The 26592-nt window shown below is 38.5% G+C and overlaps 1 protein-coding gene across 4 annotated transcripts in view; it reads right to left on the bottom strand.

Annotated features, from left to right (window-relative positions):
* LOC112649855 (palladin-like) overlaps positions 1-26592 on the bottom strand; it is a 42004-nt gene that overhangs the window by 7324 nt on the left and 8088 nt on the right. For 3 of the 4 annotated variants that reach the window (XM_049091821.1, XM_049091824.1, XM_049091822.1), the window contains 8 exons: positions 25518-25603; positions 5269-5330; positions 4765-4882; positions 3942-4004; positions 2629-2767; positions 1441-1464; positions 410-529; positions 80-317 (listed from right to left, as the gene is read on the bottom strand). In XM_049091821.1, the coding sequence (XP_048947778.1) occupies positions 80-317; positions 410-529; positions 1441-1464; positions 2629-2767; positions 3942-4004; positions 4765-4882; positions 5269-5276 (710 nt within the window). In that variant the 5' untranslated portion in view covers positions 5277-5330; positions 25518-25603. Of the gene's footprint in view, positions 1-79; positions 318-409; positions 530-1440; positions 1465-2628; positions 2768-3941; positions 4005-4764; positions 4883-5268; positions 5331-8230; positions 8400-25517; positions 25604-26592 lie in introns of all 4 variants that reach the window. The other variant, XM_049091823.1, reaches the window with a different exon arrangement.

Here is a 26592-nt window from a genome sequence, read left to right as displayed (position 1 = left end):
TTTGTCCTGTCCACTGTTGTATCTGCAGGACCAAGAACATTTGTTGAATGAGCAGAGTGTGAGGTCTGTCTGCCCTTACCATTGTGGTTGTAGCTCAGGGAAATTTTCATTGCAGAGATCCTCCTTTGGAACCTGGATCTCATGTTCATTGAAACTGGCTGGTTCAGTAATAGTTGAAGTAATGTTCATTGGGATATCATCTGGACTTTTGTCCTTTGTGTGGGTATCATTGCTCCAGGGAAAGGAGGCCAGTTTTGGAGAAAGTTTCCTCATGGGTAATGTTGGAGAACTCTCTGATTTCTCCACTTCTTTTCCTCCTGAAAAATATAATTATGTACCTTAGATAGAAACAGAATCTTCCTCCTCCTCTTGGCTGAATTGGAGCAAGGAGATCCTGAAAAGTAGTTACCTGGGGAAATGAAGAGTCTTGCTGTGGAGACTGCAGTCCCAGCCTCATTTTCTGCAACGCACTTGAATTCCCCAGCATTTTCAGGAAATGCTTCTGTGATAATCAAGGTGCAGACTTCCTCTGGCAAGACAAGAGATTCAACTTGACCAGAGTATTTGGAGACCCCAAATTAACAAATAGTGTGGATGAATGTCAGGAAAGTAGGTACTAGAAATACAAATCTCAGTATTTCTGAGATTTAAAAAAAATCCATCTGATTAGACTTGTTATTTTTGAGTGAGCTCCTGAAGATACATCTTAAAAATGCAACCTAAAACAATCCCAACAATGTGCCTATCAACTGTCTGACACCTCTGCTTACTACTGTGAGTTCAGGGTCCTATAGACAAATTTTCTGAGCCGATCTAAAAATTGTCATTGCCAGGATAGTTTGTTAGTATAGTAATAGCCACATTGTGATGAGCATTACACCTACTTCTTGGACAGCCAACAACTTGGATGTTTGATGTCAGCATACCTCTTTACTGTCTCTCTGTAGAGCTCATGAGTCCCAGATTAGAGGATGAATACATGCTCTATGAGTGCAAAGACCTCCTCAGTGCCCAGAATGGAATGTGGTATCCTCTGAACTAAGTTGAGTGAATGAATAGATGAATAAATACACTGACAAATCCCAGTTATCTTGCTGCTTTTGTTGTGCCAGCTCAAGAGTTGTTATAGCCTCAAAACTACTCAAGAAGGCAAAGTGATTAAAGGACACAAAGTCTTCTGATGGTAATTTCGACTTAATCATTTATTGTCAAGATGTTGAAAAATTGGGGACGCCTGGGTGCCTCAGTCGGTTAAACGTCTGCCTTCAGCTCAGATTGGGATCTCAGGGTCTTGGGATCGAGCCCTGTCAGGCTCCTCGCTCAGTGGGGAGCCTGCTTCTCCCTCTCCCTCTCTCCTACTTTCCCTGCTTGAACTCTCTCTCTTTCTCTCTCTCTGAAATCAATCAGTCTTAAAAAAAAGAGATGAAAAATTGTGCTTACCGGGAACGGATGATAAAGAAGCTTCTGAAAAATAAAACAAGGGAATAGAGAATTTAAAAGTTGATAATTAATTTAATTTGGAGAAGGGACTATGTGTATATGATAAAAATCTTGAATAAATAAAGCACATACAAGATTGACTGTAATCTGGAGTCACAGATTATAAACTGTGTGGAAACCCAGAAAAAAATACATGATGGAATGAACACTTGGCAGGGTGCCAGAAAAACTGTATTTTTGTCTTTGTTTGCTCTGTGATTTTATGAAAATTACTTCTCTGGGCTCTAGTTCTTCATCTCTAACATGAAGAAATTATCTGTTCTCTGAATGGGAACCAATTACTGAACCCCTGGTCCTGTGGTGCTCTCTTTTTCCCAAGAAAATGTTTTCTTTTAATCTAATTAAAATACAGGTGAATATTACATTATAAATGTAGTATTACTGTAGAAAAATATACAAAAGATTAATAATTTGGGTGGTGTGGGCATGAGTGACTTAAAATTTCTTCTTTATGCTAATACTACATTGTGTAATAGAGGTTTTTCTTCCCTGGATGTGGTGTGCAAAAGTTCAGTTGTGCTTTATCAGTATTTAAGTGAATACATTTTCTTCACTTGGGGTGAGAACTATTTTGGGCTTGAACCCTGGCTACAGCATTTATTAGCTTTGTAACTGTGGGTAAGGCATTTAATAGTTCTGATTTCAGTTTTCTTATAAATTGGAGATAACAATGCACACTTCAAAATTTTGACATGAAGATTGAATGAAAGGTTGCTTATAAAGTATGAACTTCATGTTTAGCATGAAGTATGTCATCATACTTGTTATTCTCTAAATTTACATTAGGTAACATTAATAACAAAGTAGAAAGCTATACATCACTATTTGTTTTACTCTAAAAAATGTTTATTCTCACATTTCTTGTTTATATGTTAAAAACTCATTAAGAAAATAGTTAATTTACGAAAATAAACCAGTCTTTTCACAGCTTTTAAAACTATTGTTTCATCAAAGAAACACTGCTGTCTTTTCTGATTGTATTGAGGAATCCTTTAGATTTGAAATCATAATTATTTAACAATAGAAATTTCTGAGCCTGTAACAAGTCAGCTATTAAACTTTAAAACATGAATTAGATTTCAGGGTTAATTGAAATTAAAAAGCAAATTGAAAAGCTTATCACAATACTTCTCAGAATCTGGAAGTCCTCAGAGTCTGCTATCTGCTCTTTCTCTCTGTACCAGTGAATTTGAACTGTGGTTGTTGCCTGGACTCGGCATTCAAATGCGACAAACTGACCGCTGGTTGTAGAAATGTCTTGAAGATGCTGAAGAACAAACAGAATTCACAGAATGGAAGAAACTTTCACCATATACAATGATTTGGAATGCCAGTTTCAGTAAGTAGGCTTTTTGCCAAAATTATTGACAACCCTTCTGTACTTTAATCAAAACAAAGAATTGCTGGGATTTTCTAGTGCTTTATAGTGTGCTTTACAGTCATGTATAAGTTATCTTTACTTAACTTCATAGAGAAAGTTATTACTCATTTCCCCAAGGGCCATTTTTCAAAATACGAAACAGAGTAGTTGAAAACTCTCACCTTTGCTTCATTGAGTACACGTACAGTCATAGATATAACCTTCATTATCAGTCAGATAGTGTGGGCAGTATTGTATTTGTTAAAGATCCTGAATCATGACTTAGAGGACTGGACCAGTATCTCAACTCTGCCACTAGCTGGTTGAAGCCAATCATAGGAACGAACTCAGAAACTCTTAACCTCTGTGGAACTCAGGTACTTTTATCTGCAAAATAGGGCTGGCAAGATACTCAGCCTTTTTTGAGGTTTTGAAGCTCACTTCAGGTAAATAATCTGAGGACTTTCTTTAAGGAGTGAAAAGTTACATTGTTACATAAAAGTCTATAAAAATAGGTGGTTTGGTCTCCCAGAGCACAGATGAATGGGTGGCATTTGTGGTAAATATGGCTGTTAAGTTCAGATCTCCCTTCTCTCCTGTTTGCAGCTGCAGAGTCTTCTAGAATCTAGAATAACCTTACAGGTTATAACTTGGCTGAGAGGGAGTATTCTGAGTATTCTACCAGGTGAGACACAGTGACCACCAGCCCTGTTACCCAAGGAGGAAATAAATATTGCTTTTCTTATTGACTACCTCAAAAAAGTGTCTTATGGCTAGTTGGGAGAATCAGATGAACCTTGTAGTCAGGTAGAGCAATGTCTGCATGGGGAGGACAGTCTGAGCATTGCCCTTCAGAGCTACGGATTGATGACAGCAAAAGCCTAAAGAGTATATGAAAGACCCTGAGTTGCTCTGTGACATTGAACAGTAATTTCACCCCTTCTGGGACTCAGTTTTCTGATACATAAAATAATAATTTCTGAGGTTCTTTTTAGTTTCTCCTTTTCCTTCTCACCCTTTTGATGATGCCCACAATTTATTGATAAAATCCTAACTGCACCATGCAGGATGGATAGATTACCTTGGTGAACACAGGGGCCACAACATAGGTGGATCCGGACAGGCTACTGCAGGGACTCTGCATCTGGTTTAAGAAAAAGAGACCCTCTCATCCATACGGCCAAGGCCCTGAGACCTAGGAGGATCGTGCTAATGAGCCAACCGAATCAGTAGTTGGTAGTAGTTGCACCCAGTGAGTTTTAGCTGCTACCAGTGGGTAGTAGTTGCACCCAGTGAGTTTTAGCATGCTACCAGCCATACCCCAAGTGTCCTCTTTGAAAAGGATAATGCTTTTAATTTAAATGTCATTTTGCTTATCTGCTCCAGTGCCACCCTTTTTACCTCCCTGTCCTCCATCATTCCATTAGCTGAGATGGTGAAATATAACACCGAGCAATTAATTTGAGAAATGAACTTTGGCAGTTATTTAGAGACTGTATGTAAAAGGCATAAATAACTTGTAAATTTGACTGACTAGATATTTTCCCCCTAGATTTTTATACAGTTGCTCTTGTCTGTTAGGTTTCTGTAAAAGCATCTCCCCTCCCCCACTTTTTAATTAAAAGGGAATTCATTCCATGAATAGTTGCAATGCTCTGTTATGGACTAAACTCCTAGAAACCAACTGTCTTATGGTTTGGCACATAGACAAATGGTCAACCCACAGAACTACCATGGAGTTATTTCTGAGATCAATGAATTTCTTTTCTTATTCTATTTGAGGTCATACAGCTGGAGGCTCTGTTCATGTATGCTTTTCAAGAAAGTTACATTGATTCCTTTTTCTCTGGGCCTCTGTCTCCATTACTGGGACCTCTCAGAAGGCTTTTTAAAACTGAACATACCCTTTGGGAGTCAATACACAATGGTTGAACTAAGGTAGAGTAACTTGATCTGATGTTGGAGGTTTCATTAACCAGGGAACCGATGGTCAAAGAAACTCTAGTGGTTTTCTTCTTTATCCTATTGTGGAAACAAAACCAAACACAGTCGGTGAAAGATTAGAGGCAGCTTTGATAGAAATGCCTCACTGTATTCATTTGGCATGTATCACATTTTTACTTATAGTCCTTATTTTTTTGATTTGCATAATAATTTCCATTTTTTTCTTTTTGAACAGCTAGTGGATTATAGTTCTTAATAGTTTTGCTTTAAATTTTATGTCTTAGTCTGATAATCAGTGAGCTGTTACTAAACACAAATTATGCAGAAGAAATAATATATAAGGCAAATAATCACTTTAAAATTTGGGAAATTTTAGGGGTTTTTTTGGTTATTTTTTCAAAGTAGAATTTCCTGTATATTCGTATGACAACAAATGCACATTCACATGCATGTTCTATACTTACTCTGACATTTCTGTAGCATATTCCAAGCACAATTAGAGAAATGTTTTCTTCCCACTTCCCTTCTAAGAAAGAGAAAAAAGAAAATTCTGTGTGGATCTCCTTGTAATTTAATAAACCGTGGTTCCACTTGTATTGTATGCACAGTACAACTAGCAAATTAGTTAGTTACAGGCAGCAGATCAATCCAGAATGTCTGAATTCTTTTTTTTTTAATTTATTTTTTATTGGTGTTCAATTTACTAACATACAGAATAACCCCCAGTGCCCGTCACCCATTCACTCCCACCCCCCGCCCTCCTCCCCTTCTACCACCCCTAGTTCGTTTCCCAGAGTTAGCAGTCTTTACGTTCTGTCTCCCTTTCTGATATTTCCCACACATTTCTTCTCCCTTCCCTTATATTCCCTTTCACTATTATTTATATTCCCCAAATGAATGAGAACATATAATGTTTGTCCTTCTCCGACTGACTTACTTCACTCAGCTGTCTGAATTCTTGACTAAACATGGGACTACTTTAATATTCCTAATTTTAAAAATCCAGATGTTTACCTTTACAGAGCTATAGTAGTTGCACCCAGAACAGGTATTTAGTTCCCCAAAGCAGCATTTTATAGGGCAGATATTGTTGTCTTGTGAATTTGTTTTGGTCTGACGTCTTCAGTATATTTATTTTTTAAATTTTATTTATTTCAGAGAGAGAGAGAGGGAGAAGCAGACTCCTTGCCGAGTGGAGAGCCTGACATGGGGCTCAATCTCAGGACCCTGGGATCATGACCCAAGCTGAAGGCAGATACCTAACTGAGCCACCCAGGCGCCCCAGCATATTTGTTATAATAGGAAATCTGTTGACAGATTGCTGCAATGAAGGATATTGTCAATGTTCATATTATCTCTATATAAGTACTCAGTAGAGAAATCTATCTCAATTCTGAGTATCGAGAATAATCAGGGGGCACTTGGGCGGCTCAGTCAGTTAAGCTTCCAACTCTTGGTTTCTGCTCAGGTCATGATCTCAGGGTTGTAAGATTGAGTCCCATGTTAGGCTCCCTGCTCAGTATGGAGTCTGCTTGAGGTTTTATCTCTCCTTCTCTCCCTCACTCAGGTGCCTCCACACACACACACAATCTCTCTCAAATAAATAAATAAAATATTTAAAAAACCCATATAATTATGTTTCTGTGCTACTAGCTTAGTTTTTCCTCGGAGATACTGGAAATCTTAGTATTGGTTATATTTACTGTTAGCTATTTGAAAGTCTGGTGTTCATCTCATAGCCAGTAATTCAACAGAGTTTGGAGTCAGGATCTCCTAAATTTGTAACCTGATATTTTTTCCTCACTATGCCTCTAATGATTTATTTATCTAAATTGATAGTTAGATCACATGACCCCATAAAGAACTTCTATGTTATTTCCAGGTGAAAGAGATAGGTTGGAAGTTATATAGACCAGCCTGAATAACAAAACACTATAATTTTCAGAAAGCTGTTGGCTTATGTAAATAGAATATTTGAAATTGTACTTATTCTAGAAAAACCTAGTCTGTAATGTGACTTTATACTACAGTGCTTTATTTTTTTTTTATTTTTTTTTTTATTTATTTATTTTTATTTATTTTTTTTTATTGGTGTTCAATTTACTAACATACAGAATAACACCCAGTGCCCGTCACCCATTCACTCCCACCCCCCGCCCTCCTCCCCTTCTACCACCCCTAGTTCGTTTCCCAGAGTTAGCAGTCTTTACGTTCTGTCTCCCTTTCTGATATTTCCCACACATTTCTTCTCCCTTCCCTTATTTTCCCTTTCACTATTATTTATATTCCCCAAATGAATGAGAACATATAATGTTTGTCCTTTTCCGACTGACTACAGTGCTTTAATGAAAAAATTATTTCCTGCTTAAAAAAATCTTGTACATACAATGTTTGATATCATCCATTTGTATTAGATTTATCTAATATCCTTTTAATCTTAATATATAGTGTCATAATTCTTGCTGGCTTTTTCAGTCTTTAAAAACTCCCTTAGGGATCCCTGGGTGGCGCAGCGGTTTGGCGCCTGCCTTTGGCCCAGGGCGCGATCCTGGAGACCCGGGATCGAATCCCACATCGGGCTCCCTGCGTGGAGGCTGCTTCTCCCTCTGCCTGTGTCTCTGCCTCTCTCTCTCTGTGTGTGACTATCATGAATAAATAAATAAAATCTTTAAAAAAAATAAAAATAAAAATAAAAACTCCCTTAATTTGAAGTTTAATAACCATTTTGTGCTTAATTTGCTTTAGGCTAAAATTTCAGCCATGTAAAAGATGTGCTAATACTATTTCATGCTTCATTTCTAAAGGTGGACAGTGGCTACAGAATGTACGTATTATTATGTAGAAAGCATCCCATAGCCATTCAGTAGTGAGGAATGCTCTGGGATCAGATTGTCAGATTGTGATCCCATGGGTCATGAGATTGAGCCCCATGTCAGATTCCCTGCTCAGCAGTGAGTCTGCTTGAACATTCTCTTCTTTTCCCCCTCTACTGTGGTCACCCGCACACACACTCTCTCTCTCTCAAATAAATAAATAAGTCCTTTTAAAAAAGTGCAAATACATTACATTTACTACTGTCTGTATATAGTATTTTATAATTTGTCAGATTAAAAAAAAAATCTGGGGCAACTCCAGTGGCTCAGCAGTTTCGTGCTGCCTGCAGCCCAGGGTTTGATCCTGGAGATCCGGGATCGAGTCCCACGTCAGGCTCCTTGAATGGAGCCTGCTTCTCCCTCTGCCTGTGTCTCTGCCTCTCTCTGTGTGTCTCTCATGAATAAATAAATAAAATCTTAAAAACAAAATCTGTGAACTGGAACTGCCTTTTCTTTTTTGAAAGGGTAATTATTCTCTTGTAGTTCAGAAGAAGATGAGTTCAGTTCTGTGAGTATACATGTGCTAGAGGAATCACAGACATGCATAGATTACCTTTATGTCCAAAACTGATCATAGGATCTATACCTATAAACTGTCGAAACAGGGCAGAATCAAACTTGAAAGTGTTGGCTTTATTTATTTGACTTGAATCATTTTTGTAATGAATGAAAACTTCACAAACACTTCAGGTTTTGAACTGTAGACGACTTCCTGATGTCTCCTATGCCAGGTCCCCAGGAGTAACACAAAGGAGTTAAAGTTAGCTGACACAAACTGTATGAAAAGATAAGTTGTGCAAAAGATGCATAATAATAACAACGATAATATAGAAACTACCTAAGCAGGGTCATAAGACATTAATAACATTAATGTCGTAGACATTAAATAATATTCAGGGACATCACAAGACAGCACATCATCACCCAATAGGCTGTTGGAAATAAGTGCTATCACTGACAGAGACTGAAGCTCGACTGGTGTAGGAAAACTTCTCGCCCACAGTGGGACCTTCAGTTGAACTTTGAAGAATGTTAAAATTGGGAAACCAGAGATGTGTAGGTATGTGAGTTGAGAATGTGAGTTAATAGTGGTGGGGTAAAAAATAATAGTGGTGGGGTGAATAGTGGTGGGGGATGGATAGAAAAAGGAAGTAAATGACATTTAGGGAACATTAAACTGTGTGCCAGACACTGTGCTGATCTCTTTATGTCACATGGGGAGAAAGCATCCCATAGCCATTCAGTAGTGAGAGATGCTCTGGGTTCAGATTGTCCAGATTTACTCTTAAGGTATGTTAGGCTTCTCTTTAAGTGTCACGTTTCCCAGTCTGTAAAATAGGCACAATAATAGTATTTATTTCTGGGGTTGTTTTGAGGATTAAGTGAGATAGCCCACAGAAGCACTTAATGCATGCCATGTGCCATGTTATCAGGTGCTTATTAAAGGTTAGCTGCTATTATTATTATTATCGTGGTTCTATAGAGATCCAGATGAAGTTCTACCTTTTCTCACAAGTTTCTAATTTAGTTCTCTTTGATTTTCTTTTCTTATGAACTTAAAACCTCTTTCATATGCTTTTGTTTTCATTATTTATTATTGTATATTTTCATTTAGAAGTTCCTTAAGATTAAAGATCTTTTCAAATGTGTCCCATCCTCAAAGTATCTTGCCTAGGGTTGAAACACATAGTAGGTGTGGAGATGATTGATTTCATAGATTAACGCATAGGGAGATGCTATTAATCTCCCTATTAATTAGTCATAGGAGATGTGTGCTGTATTGTGCTGTTTCCTTCAACTCCATCCTACAAATAAAAGCAGTTGAAATAGATTCCTCCTCTTCTGATATAAGTCCTCATACCACACCAGCCATCTTAGGTGGAGTTAACCAATCACCAATCATTGCAGACCAAGAAAAGACTTTGAAATCTTGTCTAATGACATCTTCAAAGAATAAAACTAAGGGCCAGAGAGGTTAGATTATTTGCTAAACGTCATGTAGTCTCTTGGTACAAGAGTCAGGATGAGAATATAAATCTCCTGTCTTCTAGTGCAATCCATATACACTTCTAGCAAATGGATTCTGTATTACCAGATAAATGTAAAACTGGATATTAGTCTGAGTAGTTGAGCCTGCAGTGATTTTTTTTCTTCTGTTAGGTACAGTGTATTCATGGTTCTGAATTAAGTGGGTAATCAAACAGTCCTTTTACTTTGTGTATAACCTGCTTGAGGTCAGAGACTTAGTCTGTTTTGTGTATATCCCTGGTTGCCTAGTATAGTGGAGTTGGCTGAGACTTGAGCTGAGAATGTTTGTGTGGCTTCTAGAGATTCTAACCTTGGCGTGTTAGACCCTGAAGAGAGAAACCCTGTATACATCAGGGACACTCTGGCTGTGGTAGGAAGATAAAAATGAAGTGCTTTCCCTCATGGGAAGAGAAGGATCAAATGAAAGAGTGTGTATGAAACTTTTGGGACTTCTTGGAAGAAACATACCTTATAATTAAATATAAGGTCAATTGGTTCAAGAGGCTAGAGTTTCTTCTAAGCCCCTTGGCACATCTCAAAGGAGAGCTGGAAGATATCAACAGAATAGTTTTGGTGGCACATGAGTTTGAGGTTTTATTTTTTTTTTTTGCCCACCTTGACATGTCCAATGTCCTAGGCTAATGAGAACAAAGAGAAGCTCCAGTCCTTATAAAGGAAATTTCAGTAATACTGGGCCTCCTAAATCCCAGATGCTTCCTGTTGTAAGTAGGAACAATCGAACTTCCTGGGCAAGGCACCAGATAGCCCATACTGTCATTTAATCCACGGAGTGAGGAGACCTGGCAGGACTTCTCTCCTGTCCCTGATCTTCCAGCCAATGAAAGGAGATGGTGATAACTAATGGAACCAAGAACTACCCAGCACTTACTTTGGGATACACCACTGGTTAACATGAATTAGATAATCTGTGTCTGAAGATTATATAGAAAAGGATGAAAATAGGGGATCCCTGGATGGCTCAGTGGTTTAGCGCCTGCCTTTGGCCCAGGGCGCGATCCTGGAGTCCCGGGATCGAGTCCCGCGTTGGGCTCCCTGAATGGAGCCTGCTTCTCCCTCTGCCTGTGTCTCTGCCTCTCTCTCTCTCTCTGTCTATCATGAATAAATAAAAAAGAAAAGAAAAGAAAAGGATGAAAATATAGAGAGGCCAGGTAGTTTGGGAGAGAGAGAGAGCACTAATTCAGGACTTGAGAAAAATCTACATTATGATTCTAGATTAGTCGTTAACTCATTATATGACCTTGGGGAAGACTCTTTGGGGTCCTAGTTATTGCATGTTTAATAAGAAGTGAGAAGTGAAATGGTCCCTAAGGTTTCTTCTAAGTCTGTTAGCTCTTTTTAAATATTTTTAAATTCTCAGAATCTGATTGTGCTTTAAAAATCTCTGATTTTTGTAATTACCAGAGCAGATGAAGTCACATCAGAGGATAAGAGAAAGAAAGATAAACATTGGACCTAAAAGCAGAAGTGATCAGAGTTTAGGCTGCTCTCAAACCCTGAGATTTGAAAGATGAACTGAGCCTTAGAAACTACTTAAACAGTTTAAAATGTTATTATGAAAGCAAACCTTTCAGAACTCATTTGGTTCAGTGGTAAAACAAAACTGAACATGAGAACCACTTCCAGAAAAGGATGAATTTCTAAAACAGAGTTCATTTTAAAATATTGACTTCTCTTGCTAAAGCTACTGTAGTCTTTACATTCAGTTCTCATGTATTTTCCTCTGGGGGATAGAAAAGGAGGTTTTCAGAGGAAAAAAGAAAACCAACAACCCTTTATTTGGCTGCTGTGAAATAATGCCACCCTCCAAAATATTAGAGTGAAAATGTGGATTCTCAGTATGTGTGGGCCCTCCCTACATGTGACCTGTCCTGAAGTGTTCCTTCTTGATTTTAGGTAGCACTCGGGATGTCCTTGAGAGAAAAAATAGCTAGGGATTTTACTTTCATGATGAGTTATGCTAGCAGGCTTCATGGCTCACGTAAATGGTAACCTTTGCTGAGTGTAACCCTAGCTCTTTGTAAAGAGAACAGAATTAGACTCCGCCAAATGAAGAGTCCAAGACCTTGGCAGTCTTACCTTGGAAAGATTACAAGATACATAGAGATCACACAAATGAACAATGCTGATGCCCTTATAACATTGCCTGGATAGCTAGGATATCTGCAGTGTTCTACTAGCTTCATGGATATAATGTAGGTTCAATGGTTTGAAAAGTAGAATGTTAGAGTTATTTAAAAGTGAACAGCTAAGAATCTGATAGAAGCTGCATCAGGCAAAATTTGGGCAAAGAGAAGTGTGATATAAGGCAGATTAGCAACATAAAATGTTTTATTTTTGTTATTTTTTGTTTGAGAGAGAGCTTGCATGTGTATGTTAGTTGTGGAGAGGGGGCAAAGGAAGAGAGAATCTCAAGCAGGCTCCATGCCAAGTGTAGAGCCCAACATAGGTCTCGATCTCACAACCCTGAGGTCATGACCTGAGCCAAAATCAAGAGTCTGATTCTTAACTGACTGAACCACCCAGGCATCCCTCACATATTTTAATGTCACATGAAAGAAAACTTAGTAAAATTCACATAAGAAGCTAAAGTTGGTGTATCTTTACTAAGTGTTACTTATTTGACTTGATGAGAAGTTTACTATGTTGTTACAATATGCTTTCTTTTGTTTGCCTATTTTATGACTTAGTGTTTATTTTAAATATTTATCTTTTGCTTGATAACAAATGCTGTACTAAATAACCTATGTTCACAGAAAGCTAATTAATGTGCATTGTCTACAAAGCACCAGAAACTGTGGAAGACATTATTTTCACATTATACCTAACAGAGCAAGAGGAGGAAAAAAAAACAGTTGATGAAAGAAGTACATGAGGCCAGTCAGAAAGGAGGTGATGAGTTGTACGTATGTGTGATGATTTCTGTCACTTTTTGAAATATGGCCCACCAGTATCAGTCCCTTTAAAAATGAATGAATTTGACTTGTGAACATACTTAGGTTTTAAGAGAAGATGATATTTGACATCCATTGAGGGTTTTTTTGTTTTGTTTTTGGAGAGGATGAATATGCATACAAGCTGATAGGGGGTAGGAAGAGAGAGAGAATATCTCCAGCAGGATCCACACCCAGCATGGAGCCTGACTTAGGGCTGGATTTCACCACCCTGAGATCATGACCTGAGTTGAAACCAAGAGTCAGATGCCCAACCCAGTTGCCCCAATTGAGTATTTTGATGATGTTTTCAAAAAGTTCTGAAGGAAGTTTTAGTACATAGGAAGTTTTACAAATGCACTGTATCATTTCTTCCCTGTATTTTCTAGACCATTTTCTGGCGATAGTGGGTTTTTATTTTTATTATGTCTTTGTGCTTTACCATACTACTTTCATGTTTGGCTCTGTCATTCTTTTTCCCTTGCTTTTCAGAAAAAAGAAATAACCTGTTTTTATTTATTTATTTTATTTTATTTTTATTTTTATTTTTTTATTTTATTTATGATAGTCACACAGAGAGAGAGAGAGAGAGGCAGAGACACAGGCAGAGGGAGAAGCAGGCTGCATGCACTGGGAGCCCGACGTGGGATTCGATCCCGGGTCTCCAGGTTCGCGCCCTGGGTCAAAGGCAGGCGCCAAACCACTGCGCCACCCAGGGATCCCAAATAACCTGTTTTTATTTTCAACATGTTAAAATAATATGAAGGATAGGCTATTGCTTTCCAGATGACTAGAAATTTTACCTGATCATACTTAATGTTTTGGGTCTTCCCCAGAATTGGTCAGATTTCTTGCTTTCACACTGTGCCAAGCAGAGTATCTGTATCAAGGAGTGTATCAGTCATGTCTTTCCATGTTAGAGTAAAATACTCACTGTTATTTGGACATAGTTGACATACGATGTTACATTAATTTCAGGTGTACGATGTAGGGATTCCTTTATATCACATCTCTAATATACTAATCTCATCACAAATGTAGCTACTATCTGTTACCATATGATGTTATTACAATATCATCAACTGTATATCCTGTGCTGTGCTTTTAATTTCCATGACTTAATTATTTTGTAACTGAAAGCCTGTATATTCCACTCCCCTTCATCCATTTTGCTTATTTCCTCACCCTCCTTCCTTCTGGCAGCTGTTATTTCTCAGTATTTGTAGGTCTGACTCTGCTTTTTTGTTTATTTATATTCATTTGAGTCATTTTGTGTTATTTGTGTTATCAGTGAAATCATACAATATTTGTCTTTCTCAGTCTCACTTATTTCACTTTGCATAATACCCTGTAGGGCGATCCATGGTGTCAAAAATGGCAAGATCTCATCCTTTTTAATGGCTGTGTAATATTCCATTGTGTGTGATTTGTTTGTGTCTCTTTATCCATTCATCTACAAAGGTATTTTAAAAGATAACTGCTACATTGTAAGTAGCATACAGATTTCTGTTTGAATATCTGTGTATCTCAACCTTACTGTACTGTTTTTTTGGTTGTCAGGTCCACATTGTACGTGGCCTTTCTCAGAATGCTTCTCCCATCAAAAGATATAATGGTCATGATTAAAAATGTCACTACTTCCTCTCCCTGATGCTAAGATCTTTGTGGGCTTGAAAAAACTGAGACATCTCTTGAAACTCTTGCTAAGGAGTTCTTTTGGGATGTGTGGTGTTTCTCCTGTGACTTGCTATTTTAGGTCAGGGATTTGGAAAGCATTAGGTGGGTAGTTCCTTTCTGATTTGAGTATTGTCAACTGGAGCAGATGGGCCTAGAAGGTACTTTTTTTCCAAGATGGTTTCCTTACTAACAAGTCTGGCAGGTTGATGCTGCTTGGTGTCCATCTTTCTGTCTTTGTTTTTCTCTCTCCACATGGTATCTCATTCTTCAGGGCCTCTTCATGTGGTTTGGGTTTTTCGTACCACAGTGGCCCTGGGGTTGTCAGATTTCTCACCCTAAGGCTTAGGGCTCTAAGAGCAGGTGTCCCAATAATAACCTTTCTCTTTTGAAGGAAAACTTCTTTTACTTTGTTCTGTTGTGATTTCTTGGACCTTCAGCTGTGGCATTACAGGAACTAGTTGCCAAAGACCCAATTTATGTAATTCTTATAAAAAAATTCAGGTCTTAGGGCTCAGATACCAAGATAAACAAATGTTTGGTTTGAATTATGTGGCAAGCCACTTTTTACTTTGCTTTGTTAGAAAACTTGGATTTAGGGGATCCCTGGGTGACTCAGTGGTTTGGCGCTTGCCTTTGGCCCAGGGCGCGATCCTGGAGTCCCGGGATCGAGTCCCGCGTCGGGCTCCCGGCATGGAGCCTGCTTCTCCGTCTGCCTGTGTCTCTGCCTCTCTCTCTCTCTCTCTCTCTCTCTGTGTCTATCATAAATAAGTACATCTTTAAAAAAAAAAAAAAAAGAAAAAAAAAGAAAACTTGGATTTAGCTCAAGATTGAGTTCAGTAGATTTTTTTTTCTTACCTGAGCATAAAATAATGAACTTGAACCAGCCCTGTGGCAAAGGAACAGTGGTGGCAGAGACCTAGATTCTAAGAAAATAATCTTTAATACTTCCTGGCCTCATTTTTCAGCATCAGTCATGACTGTGCTGATGAGAGATGTCAGGAGAAGAGTTGCCTAGAGTTAACTGCCTCGGAAGCAATAAACCACCTTCATTCCAACTTTTGGCACAACTGCCAAATTAATGAAAGTTTATATTTTGTAAGCTCTCCCCACCTCTGTCACTGGCTTGCTCGCCACAACCCTTTCTTGTAGTTAGTGTTTTCTTCCTTTAGATTGAACCTTTGAAAGCTATCACATCCTCAAGCTCACATCAAAACTGATATTTTATGTATATTGTATATATTATAAAACTATATATTTTATGTATATCTGACAGAGTGGTTCAGACAAAGACACCAATTTCTCCGTTGGAGGTATTCTACCCCTTCTTTTGTCTTTAAGCAGTAAGAATGGTTACTTTAGCCCACATGACACCCTCTCTGGTGGTGGCAGTCTGAAGCAGGTAAGCCATTTGGCAAGTCTTGGAGGTAGAGAGGTAGAGGAGATCCCTCCTAATCTCTTTCACATCCCGCTAAGTTCAGAAAAGAATGATATTTAACCTTAAAACTTTCATTTCCTTTGATGTTTAACCAAAAGCAGAGGATATTTGTCCTTTTTGATGCCACTGGCTTGAGTGTTTGAGTTTTTATGTTAAAAGATCATGCTTGATTTTTAACGGTGACTGTTCCATTTCTGTCTGCCCTGCACACATACAGAGTCATTGCCAAGAGAAATACTGTGCACAGGACAGCTAAGACTGTCATTAGCTGGGAGTCAGGTTACCTACCACATGGACAGCAGCATGTGCTAGAGTTATATGTAACTAGAAGAGTCCTAGAGAGGAGAATCTGTAGCATTAAGCAGGCTTTGCAAATTAAAAAAAAAGATGACTTACAGTCCTCCCTGAGTGTTGATTTTTAACAATTCTAGAATGAGATTAATACCCAGACACTGTATTAACCACTTTATATGCATTGTGTCGTTGAATCTTCGCAAAACCCCAAGATGTAGAGATACTATTATTTTCATTTTACAAATGAGGAAACATAAGCTTATAGAGGTCACACAAATTGCCCAGAGTCACATAGCTAGTAAGTGGTGGAGCCAGGAATAAAATCCACATAGTCCATCCCTATGGATGGAGGTTAAGAGCTCTTAACCTTTCTTATAAGAAATATATTTCCTTGACCTGTGTATTTCTTGGGAAATCAGAGGAAAGGTTACCCAGGTTCTAAAGGAAAGCCTGAAGTTCAACTTTATAACTAGCTCTTGGGCTCAGGAGGGACCTTATAAGGATATGAACAGAAATGTTCATTAATAATCTTCTCATACACTGGACAGCGAGTCAAAAACTTAACTCTGATAGTGGTTTCTGTTTCTTGTTTAGACATATAAGAAAAATATATGTGGTGGTGAAATAAATTGAGCTGGACAGTGTACAAAAAGCTGTTTGCAAAATGTGACAGAGACATGTGGCGATTGATTGCATTTTTGAGATGTGAAATAACTTTGGGTCAAAGCCCCCAAGACCCATGTCCAGGACCTTGGCAGAGGCAGAACTGAGAATGTGTTCAGTGAATGAAAATATTTAACAGATCCGAAGGGCAGATTCTCACTAGCTCGCACTCTTTCACTATAGAGTATGATGTAATGATACACCATTTCACTTCTCTCCAGAAAGTTCCTAAAGAATTATACACTGGAAGGAGAAGAGGATGATGAGGACAGGTTAGCAGGACATCTTTCTCTCCTCACTTTCTTCTTTTAGCACAGTTTAATTTAGCTCATTGCCACATTGGCAGTGTTGAACTGTGTGAAAGATTGAGAAGCTAAGCACAGACTAGGGGAGAGAAGTGTGACAGTGACAAGCTCATGGAGGCAAAGGGCCGTTTTATGTGCCAGGAAGGTGGGGGAGGGGGTCATAATAGTAGATACATGTGCAGAGTGGGAGCTTTTCAGGAAGGTTGCAGAAAAGCTAGGATTTAGAGAGAACTAAGAGAGGAAGGCAGGCTTTGCAGCTTCAGACTTAATCTTAGGGCTGTCCCAGGTCCCTACAGTCACTTTTGGGACAGTGCACAAGTGATGTCCTTTAAGTCGGAGAATCCTTAAATATTAGAGTCCAAAATGACCTTAGAGCCCATCAAGTAAATCTAGGCCCTCAGTTTGAGTTTAAAGGAACTTAGAGCGCTTTGTCTAGCTGACCCAAAAATAGTTTGGATAGTTCTATCAGACTTGAACCTCACTCTCTTTTACAGGTTTTTTTTTTTTTTTTCTGTTAAGGATCCTCTCCATAAAAAGACTGTGTATCCATGCCTATGTATGCTTGTGTGGATGTGATGTCTGTGTTTGCTCTGACTTGTCAGACCGTAAAGAGAAGGATGGTAAGTTTAGTTACCTTTTAGGCTGTAGAACTGGAACCAAATTAGCCAACCACTTAGTATATTAGTATATTCCTTTGCTTCTGAGGGTTCAGCAGCCTACCATAGGTATGTCATTTGGATAGCCTCTTGCTTTCTAGTTACTCATGTGTTTTGTAGGAGGTAAATAATAACGGTGTAAGCACCATGGAAAAGCATTTGCTCATTTGACAGCAGTTCACACAATCCAATATTGATTTGCAACTCCCAAGAATCTTGTTGAAATGCAGATTCTGATTCACTAAATGTGGGTTGGGGCCTGAGTTCCTTCATTTCTCACAAGATCCCAGATAAAACAGACTTTGATAAATAGCACAAGCAGAGTCTTAACATTGGTTAGAATGTGAGGCATGCATAGGGCATAGCAAGTCTGTTTGACAGGAGAGAGAAGGTTGGAAAGATTGGTTAGGATCAGATCTCAAAGGGCCTTGAGCATCACGGTAAGGGTTTAGATGATCTATGTGTTACGGAATCACCGTGAGTTCTGTACTGGGTATAGAATGACATGACAGGACCTGTACTTAAGGGAGATTTATCTGTCATCATGTATAGGACACATGGGGTAGAAGTTTCATATAAACTATAAAGAGCAGAGACTCAACTTCTGGCTCTTAATACCAAGTGAGAAGTGGCAGGAAAGAGAGAGAGGAGGGGGCTGGCAACCAGGAAGCTACTTGTTTTAAAGAGTGGCCCTGGGTCAGGGGTGGGGGTAGCAGGGGGAGTTGTTTAGATCACAAATCTCTTTAGTCTGCCCAGATTCCAAGAGATCCCCACCAGTCCCTTGTTTGTTGTTTGTTTGTTTGTTTGTTTATTTATTTATTTATTTATTTATTTAGGTTGGAGAGTGCTTTAATGGGGAGCGCTCCTGGGCGAGGTTCCATGACTCGGAGAGGTGGCCAGAGTCAGGGAAGTTGCCCCCTTGTTTATTTAAAGACGCAGTCATAAACTGTGTGCTTGGTAAATCTTTTTGCTAGATCCAATTCAACCAAAATATATTGAGGGCCAGGTTCAGTGCTTTGCTCTCTCAGGTATCTGTATTTCCCAGAGTGTGTGATGCAGGGTCCTGCCCTTCGTCAACATCATTGTAATGCTAATAGCTGAATGAAGGAATTCATCCTGTTTAATAATGGCATTTTATTTTATTATTATTACTTTTAAGGATTTTATTTATTTATTTGACAGAGCGCACAAGCAGGGGGAGTACCAGCAGCCCCATTGATGTGTGGCTCAATCCTAGGACCCTGGGATCATGACCTGAGCCAAAGGCAGCCGCTTAATTGACTGAGCCACCCAGGTGCCCCCTAATTCTGGGCATTTTAACATAAGACAGTTAACATAATCTATACTTGATAGGACTATTTAAAAAAACAAGGACATGATAAATGCAAAATAAAGAATTGTGGTTACAATAGACAGAAGGCCAATAGGGGTTAGGTTTAGGGGGAGGAGCCCATAGATATTGTCAGTTATTGGCATTTTTCCAGTTCCTGGGTGGAGTGATGAGTTCACAGGATTTGATTTATTATTTAAAATAAGATAAGGAATAAAGCAGGAAATAAAGTAGACGAAGATCAGGCATGTTAATTTACCATCCATGATATAAATTATACATGTCATACAGCTGAGGTCTTTTAAAAAAATAACACATGCACACACTTAAAGTCCTCAAAAGTAATATCATGAAGAATCCATGAAGAGAAGGAAATTAAAATCACCACCTCAGCCTACATCTGTGGAAGGCTTTTCTGTGTAGTATGCCAAAATGCAGATAATTGGAGTAGTTCTCTCCAGCCTGAGGTATGGTGAGATCAGGTGAGATAGTAGTCCCAATGAATACACTGATATTCTACGAATCTAAATTTCTTTTCCATTTAGTAACATACAGAGTACTTTCCCATATCAGAACATGCTTGCTTGTCATTTACTTAGTCTTAGGTCCTTGGATTCTTCAACCTAAGGTCAGAGGTTTTCTTTTCCTTTCCTTTCCCTTTCCCTTTCCCTTTCTTTTTCTTTTTCTTTTAATTTTTTTTTTATTTATTTATGATAGTCACAGAGAGAGAGAGAGAGAGACAGAGACAGAGACAGGAAGAGGGAGAAGCAGGCTCCATGCACTGGGAGCCCAACGTGGGATTCGTTCCCGGTCTCCAGGATCGCGCCCTGGGCCAAAGGCAGGCGCCAAACCACTGCGCCACCCAGGGATCCCCTTCTTTTTCTTCCTTCCTTCCTTCCTTCCTTCCTTCCTTCCTTCCTTCCTTCCTTCCTTCCTTCCTTCCTTCCTTCCATTTAGTATGGTTGACATGTTACATTAGTTTTAGGTGTACAGCTTAGTGATTTGACAAGCTTACACATTGTTATGTTCACCACAAGTGTAGCTGCCATCTGTCCTGTTACATTGCTATTACAGTATCACCGACTGTATTCCTTATCCTCCGCCTTTTATTCCCATCACTTCCTCGTCCATAACTAGAGGCCTATATCTCCCTTTTCCCTTCACTTATTTTGCGCAGCCTCTTACCACTGTTCCCTCTGGCAACCATCACCTCATACCTGTTAGAATGGCTCAAATCCAAAAGACAAGAAACAACAAATGTTGGTGAGGATGTGGAGAAAAAGGAGCCTTCATGCTCTTTTGGTAGAAGTGTAAATTGGACTGTATGTTATAGTATATGTTGGCAAATTGAATTTAAATTAAAAAAAAAAGAAATGTAAATTGGTACAGCCATTGTGGAAAACAATATAGAGGTTCCTCCAAAGATTAAAAATAAGAATACCATATGATCGAATAATTCCAGTATTGGGTGTTTACCTAGGGAAAGTGAAAACACTAACTTTAAAAGATTTATGTATCCCTATGTTTATTGCAGCATTATTTAGCCAAGACATGGAAGCAACCTAAGTATCTCTCGATAGATGAATGGGTAAGGAAAATGTGATACACACGTACACACACACACACGAATATTACACGGCCTTCAAAAAGGATGAGATTGTCCCATTTGAGACAACTTTAGGATAGACCTAAAGAGTATTACACGAAATGAAATAAGTTAGACTGGAAAGGACAAATACCGTATGATTCCACTCACGAATAGATCTAAAGAAAAAGAAACAAAAAGCACAATCAGACCTGTAAATACAGAGAACAACTGATGGTGCTACAGAGGTCTTTTTTATGAATGTCTTGGAGGAATTTAATGTTCTCAGAGTATTGTCATACTTAATATTCTTCCCACATTAGATCATATAGCATTAAGTCTTTTTAAATCATTGAAATGATACCAAGTTATGAAGAAATGTATCCTGGAAGGTCAAATCTACTTACTTTTTTTTTTTTTTTAAGATTTTATTTATTTATTCATGAGAGACACAGAGAGGGAGGCAGAGGGAGAAGCAGGCTCCTTGCAGGGAGCCCGATGTGCGGGACTCAATCTCAGGACCTGAGCCAAAGGCTCACTCAACTGCTGAGCCACCCAGGCACCCCAGGTCAAATCTATTTTCAAAATTAAAGAGAGATATGCAATAGTTTCCTTTTTGTTATCTGTCATAGTAAATGAATGGAATTCTGGCCAATTCTACCAAACTTCAGGAATTACCAGTTTTTAGAGAATCAGAATACAGTGGAATATAGTCAGTGTTACAAACTACTCTGAGTATAATTTAATTCTTTTGATTTATAAAGTACCTTTAGGGGACTTGGGATGTTCCATGCAAATAATTTTCCAGAAAATTGAAATGAACCTATGAATGCCAAGGGATTTTTTTCTTTTGCTAGAAGATTCTAAAAAACACTAGTAGCATATGTTTAAGGCAAAAATTCCAACAATTCAGAGCATACAGAAGGTATAAAGTACAAGTTGGTCCTTTCCAGGCTCCAATTTCTATTAACAGTTTCTTAATATCCTTCCAGATGTATAATTTTATACATGTACAGCTCTGTATATAATTTTATTATTTTATTATTTATATTATTTTATTATTTCATAAATACAACCATCCTATATATATTATACCTTGCTTTTCTGAATCTAATTTATTCTTCTAAGTTTCTACATAGAATTTTTTATGTAATTTGTAATAGTTTTCTTTATCTGTTTACTGTTGAAGAATATGGGAATTATTAAAAACAATACTTAAGTGAGCATCTTTATAAATACACCTTTGTATCTTCTTGTAAGTATAACTCTAGCAGTGGAATTATAAGGGGGAAATAAGGCACATTTTACATGTTAATAGTTATGGCCTACTTGCCCCTTTGTGAAATAGTGCATTCTCAATAGTTATTTGAAAATAACTTCCTGGGGCACCTGAAAGTTAAGTGGCTGCCTTTGGCTTGGGTCATGATCCCAGGGTCCTGGGAACAAGCCCTGCATCAAGCCCTGCATTGGGCTCCCTGCATCAAAGCTCCCTGCTTCTCCTTTTCCCTCTGCCTGCTGCTTTCCTTGCTTGTGCTCTCTCTGTGTCAAATGAATAAAATCTTAAAAAAAAAAAATCCTATTTAAAAAAAGAAAGAAAAGAACTTCATTTTAATCCCTCTTAATGTGGTTATCTCGTTATTTCATAGACTTGTATTTCTTTAATCATAAATGAGGTTGTACATGTTTTGTGCATTTATCAATCGCTTTTGCTTTTTTCTCTTGTAAAACGTCTGTTGAGAAATAATGATCTTCTAAACTGAACGGAGAACATTAGCAATGTATTTTTTTACATTGCTATGCTTTTACAATTAGATTTTAGTCAAGGTGAATATTAAACAAATAATCTTTTTTAGAATCTTGAGATTATTTTTTCCTTTTTATTACTTTTTTACAGAATACATTGTCATACCAAACGTCTAACACTGAGATGATGACATCTGGTCTTTACTGTTTGATTTAATGAACAGTTGTACCTTATCCAGACTTCAGTGTAATTTGAGTCTCATGCATATTTGGAAAATTCCTATAATGGAAAGCTCCAGAATAAAATAGTGGTGGTAGTTGTGATCGTTGACTTCCCTCATTCCCTGCTCTGTTGAAACAGTACATACTTTCCTCCCATTTGGGTGAGAAGTCATCTTGGAAATAAGTTTGTACTCATGGGTGTAATTCTATATGTTTAGGGCACATACTTTTTTTTTTTTTTGTAATATATGCAGTTTCTACCACACTGTGGCTGCTTAGGAATTGTTCAAGAAAAACAACCATAATGCTGTTATTTGGTTTGTCAGTTGTGGCTCAGGGCATCAGTGGGACATAGACCAGAATTCTTGCAGAGAAATATGATCCTAACTTGATTCTAATTTTATCTTTGTGGCACAGCTTTTAAATATGAGAACAGCTGGTGTTGGATAAATCTGTCCTCACAAGCTGTATAAGATTGAAATAAATTTAAATATTTGGGGTTAAATCCAAATGCAAAAATGTGGAAATGACTGATGAATATTTTGATATTTCACTTTCTGCATCTGGGTGAAAAGATACTTTCTATTCATTGTGAATTCCTAGCAACAGTCCTATTTGAAGCTCAAGATAAGCATAATGTGTGCCTTAATTTAAGATCTAACATTTTGTGAGAGGTAAAACTGAATTCTTGCTTTTTACCCTATCTTCCACCCTGCTGATAAAAATGATAGATGGTAGATACCTATTTTTGTTAGCAGCCTCTCTTTGTCTTTTTCTCATGAGTCAAAGATTGCTACCAGTGATTACTACATGCTTCCACTTGGGTTGGGATAATAATCTTGTGTGGTCTCTGAAAGTTTGCAAATGATGGGACCCTAAACCTCTAGTAGATTCTCCCCCAGATGACTACATGTCTTGCTGATTGCTAAGGGATAAATAAGGGTTGTGAGCTCAGAGAACAGTCAGGTTGCTGGCTTTTCTTCAGCTTACCGGATTACTAAGGTAGAAAAGCACTAAAAATAAATCAGGACACAAATTCTCCTGCCAGAGGTTGAGTATTGAGATAACTTATCTTCTCGGCTGGTGTTGACATCATCTGTTTTCCTAACGCACCGTGCAAATGAGAGCCAGAGTGAGAAACAGTTTTGGCCATGAGCTAGTGTCGACAAAAGTTTGTAGCCTTGTCCTGATTGACTTATTGTTAGTTCTTGTCAGGCTCAGTTAATTAGTTCCTCTAGCTCCTCTAGGAGGTAGCTAAGCACATCAAGGTGAGAGAGAACTTGAAACCAAACTTGGGGCCAATCTCAGGGGAAGTCACTTGATATCTTCTAGTCTCAAATAGATCTTTGCTAGGTCTCTTCCGCATCAGTAGGGTTTCACTGTTCCCCCCAGGAGGTCAGATTCTACCAGAACTGGAAGGGTAGGAAGATCTCTCAGGAGCTCAGTTCCAGGACATGAAGATTTCACAATGATACAAGTTACCTGGTGTGCAGTAAAGATTGTTACTGCTGAATTTCTGGTTCTGTTTTTTTTTTTTTTTTTTTTTTTTTCTGGTTCTGTTTTTGCTTCAGAATCTGCCCTGAGCAGAGAGTGCCTTTGACAGTCACAATTAATCTGTGGATTTCACTGGAACTTAAATGGAGGGGAAATCCATTTAAAATCTCTACCTTCTTTATATATATCCCTACCCTCTTAGTTTTCTAGAAAGTTGGAATAATACTTGGAAAAATACTATCTCACACTAATTAAGTGCTTGATACTTACAAAACACTTGTATACATTTATCTAGTGACCTTCAGAACTAGTCTTGTAAGGAAGGCAGACATGATTATTCTCTCCAACAGATCCAGAAATTGGCAGAAGTTGGTGTTAAGCCCTGGGAGCTCTGGGATTTCTTGATCTACTCAGCAATGTCTAGTCTGACCCAAGGCCCTCTCTCTCAAGTCTGGAGGTTTGTTCTATTTTTATAAAATAATTTATTTAAATATATCTATAAAAGTACATTCTCACTATAGAAAAGTTGGAAACTATGGCAGAGAAGTGAGAGGAAAAAAATCAGCCACAGCTCTAGTACTCAAAAACAAATTTCCTGGGTTTACGTAGGTTTTTAACTATCTGTGAGATGGAAGGAGAGGTCTTCAGTAATGCTTATTTTGTCTCCACCTGTTCCATTGCATTTAGCATAATGTATATCATGGATAATTTAGTCTAGCTCACAGATAGCTAGATATGGACTCTGGACCTTCTAAGATAAGCTCTAAAAGCTGAACCAAAATCCCACTGCCATCCTTGGTAGAGATCAGTTCCTCACTTTTCTCCTTTGGTTACTCCCCCCTCCCCCCCCCCCCCCCCCCCCCCCGCCCCAAACTTATTTCCTTTCTTCTGGCTTTTTCACTAGTTTCTATTTAACTACAGTTTCTACAACGTATCATTTCCAATCTTAAAATCACCAAGCTGTGCTTTCTGCAGATCTTTCTTCAAATTCTACCCAGCTTCCCTTGTGCAGAGTTAAGGGCCCAGATAGCACGAAGGAAAATGAAAGATCTCCTCTTTCTCTAGTCTCCCATGCACCCAGCTTGGCACTCAGAAGGTACACCTGATCAAAGAGAGAGGTGCTGGGGAGTGCATGCACATTAGCAGCTCCGGATGTTTGGACCCAGAAAATAGTAAATTCCAGTGTATATTTGAATCCCCTCCTGCATTTGTTTAGTGCTTTAATAATAAACATTAGGTAAGTGTTTACTGATGTGTGTGTGAGTATGTGAATGAGTGAGTGTAGTTGGTCCTGAGAGTAGAGGTGGGAAGCCACTGTGCTCACTTCCTATAAATTAAGAGCACCAGGAGTGTGCTCTCTGTCCTGTACCCAAGGAATTTTTTTTTCCTCATCAGTAGGATCACTATGATACAAGAAAACCCAGCCAACCAGTAGCCTTGGTGTCAAAGGTACTCACAGCTTCCACGTTGTCTGTCTGCCAGGTCCTGATGTCTTCACAGAAAACGCCCCTCAAGCCTGGGTTTGTTTGAGGTAGATCCTGCCCTATGGCAAGGAGGGGCATAAACTGAAATGACAGCTGTTTGCAGAGAGGCTAGGGTATCAACTAGAAGGGATGGGGAAGGGTCTCCCTATTCTGCTTTATTTGGTGCAGCCGCAGCTTTCAATTAACCCCACTCAGGGAGTGTGCCTTCTTGTGCACATCCTCTCAGCAGAAGGACAAAATGTGACCCTGAGTTAACCACTAATAATTACACATTGAATCTAAATGAAAATGAGGAGAAAAAGGCAGGGCAGAAGCCAAAGTCTTATGGTAAGCAAAGCATTTTTAGCTGGAATGTAAAGAATTTTGGTATTGGCATTTCAGGGAAATTCAATCTGCCCTTTCTCTCAATCCAGAAGACAGGAGGTAGCTCACAGTTGTTTGGGTCAAGATTACAGTTTTACTGATTTCAGAAATCTCATATTAATCTTAGCACTGGCTCTGGTGGAAGATATGTGCAGAATTGTAGATCTTTGTGGAAAATTATGTGAAACAGCACATTTTTTTTCTTGGATGCTTAAAACGTCTGTTTTACACACTGTAGATGTGCTTTTGTTTGTGCTACATGGATCAGTACACTTAAATATAATAATAACTTAGTCCAACAAATAGAGAAATATGTTCTCATGAGTAAGCAGAGTATTTCTGTGACAAGTATAGACTGCCACTCTCTGTAATTATGTGATTAAACAGGAAGCTTTGATTGAGGACCTACTCTGTGCCCAGTCCTGGACAGCTGAAGAATGCTGTCGAAGAGCTAGCAGAAGGAAGAGATGTCAGAGTCATACTGCATTTACAGTAAACTGTGTCCTTAGTGTAATTCCTAGTAATCCTTAGTTTTCCTGAGTAAGTAATCCCTAAGTAAGTAATACAGCGTTGCTGTAATGCAGAAACTAAGTACAAGTGATCATAGTCTCTTCTCCCTCCCAGTGATAGAAAGATGTCAAAAGCCATTCAACCTAACCAGTACTTTTTTTTTTTTTTTTTGGAA

The sequence above is a fragment of the Canis lupus genome, chromosome 11 (genome assembly GCF_003254725.2).
Source record: "Canis lupus dingo isolate Sandy chromosome 11, ASM325472v2, whole genome shotgun sequence".
NCBI lineage: Eukaryota > Metazoa > Chordata > Mammalia > Carnivora > Canidae > Canis > Canis lupus.
Note: the sequence above shows the minus strand (reverse complement) of the source record. Positions and strands in the feature narration are given on the sequence as shown.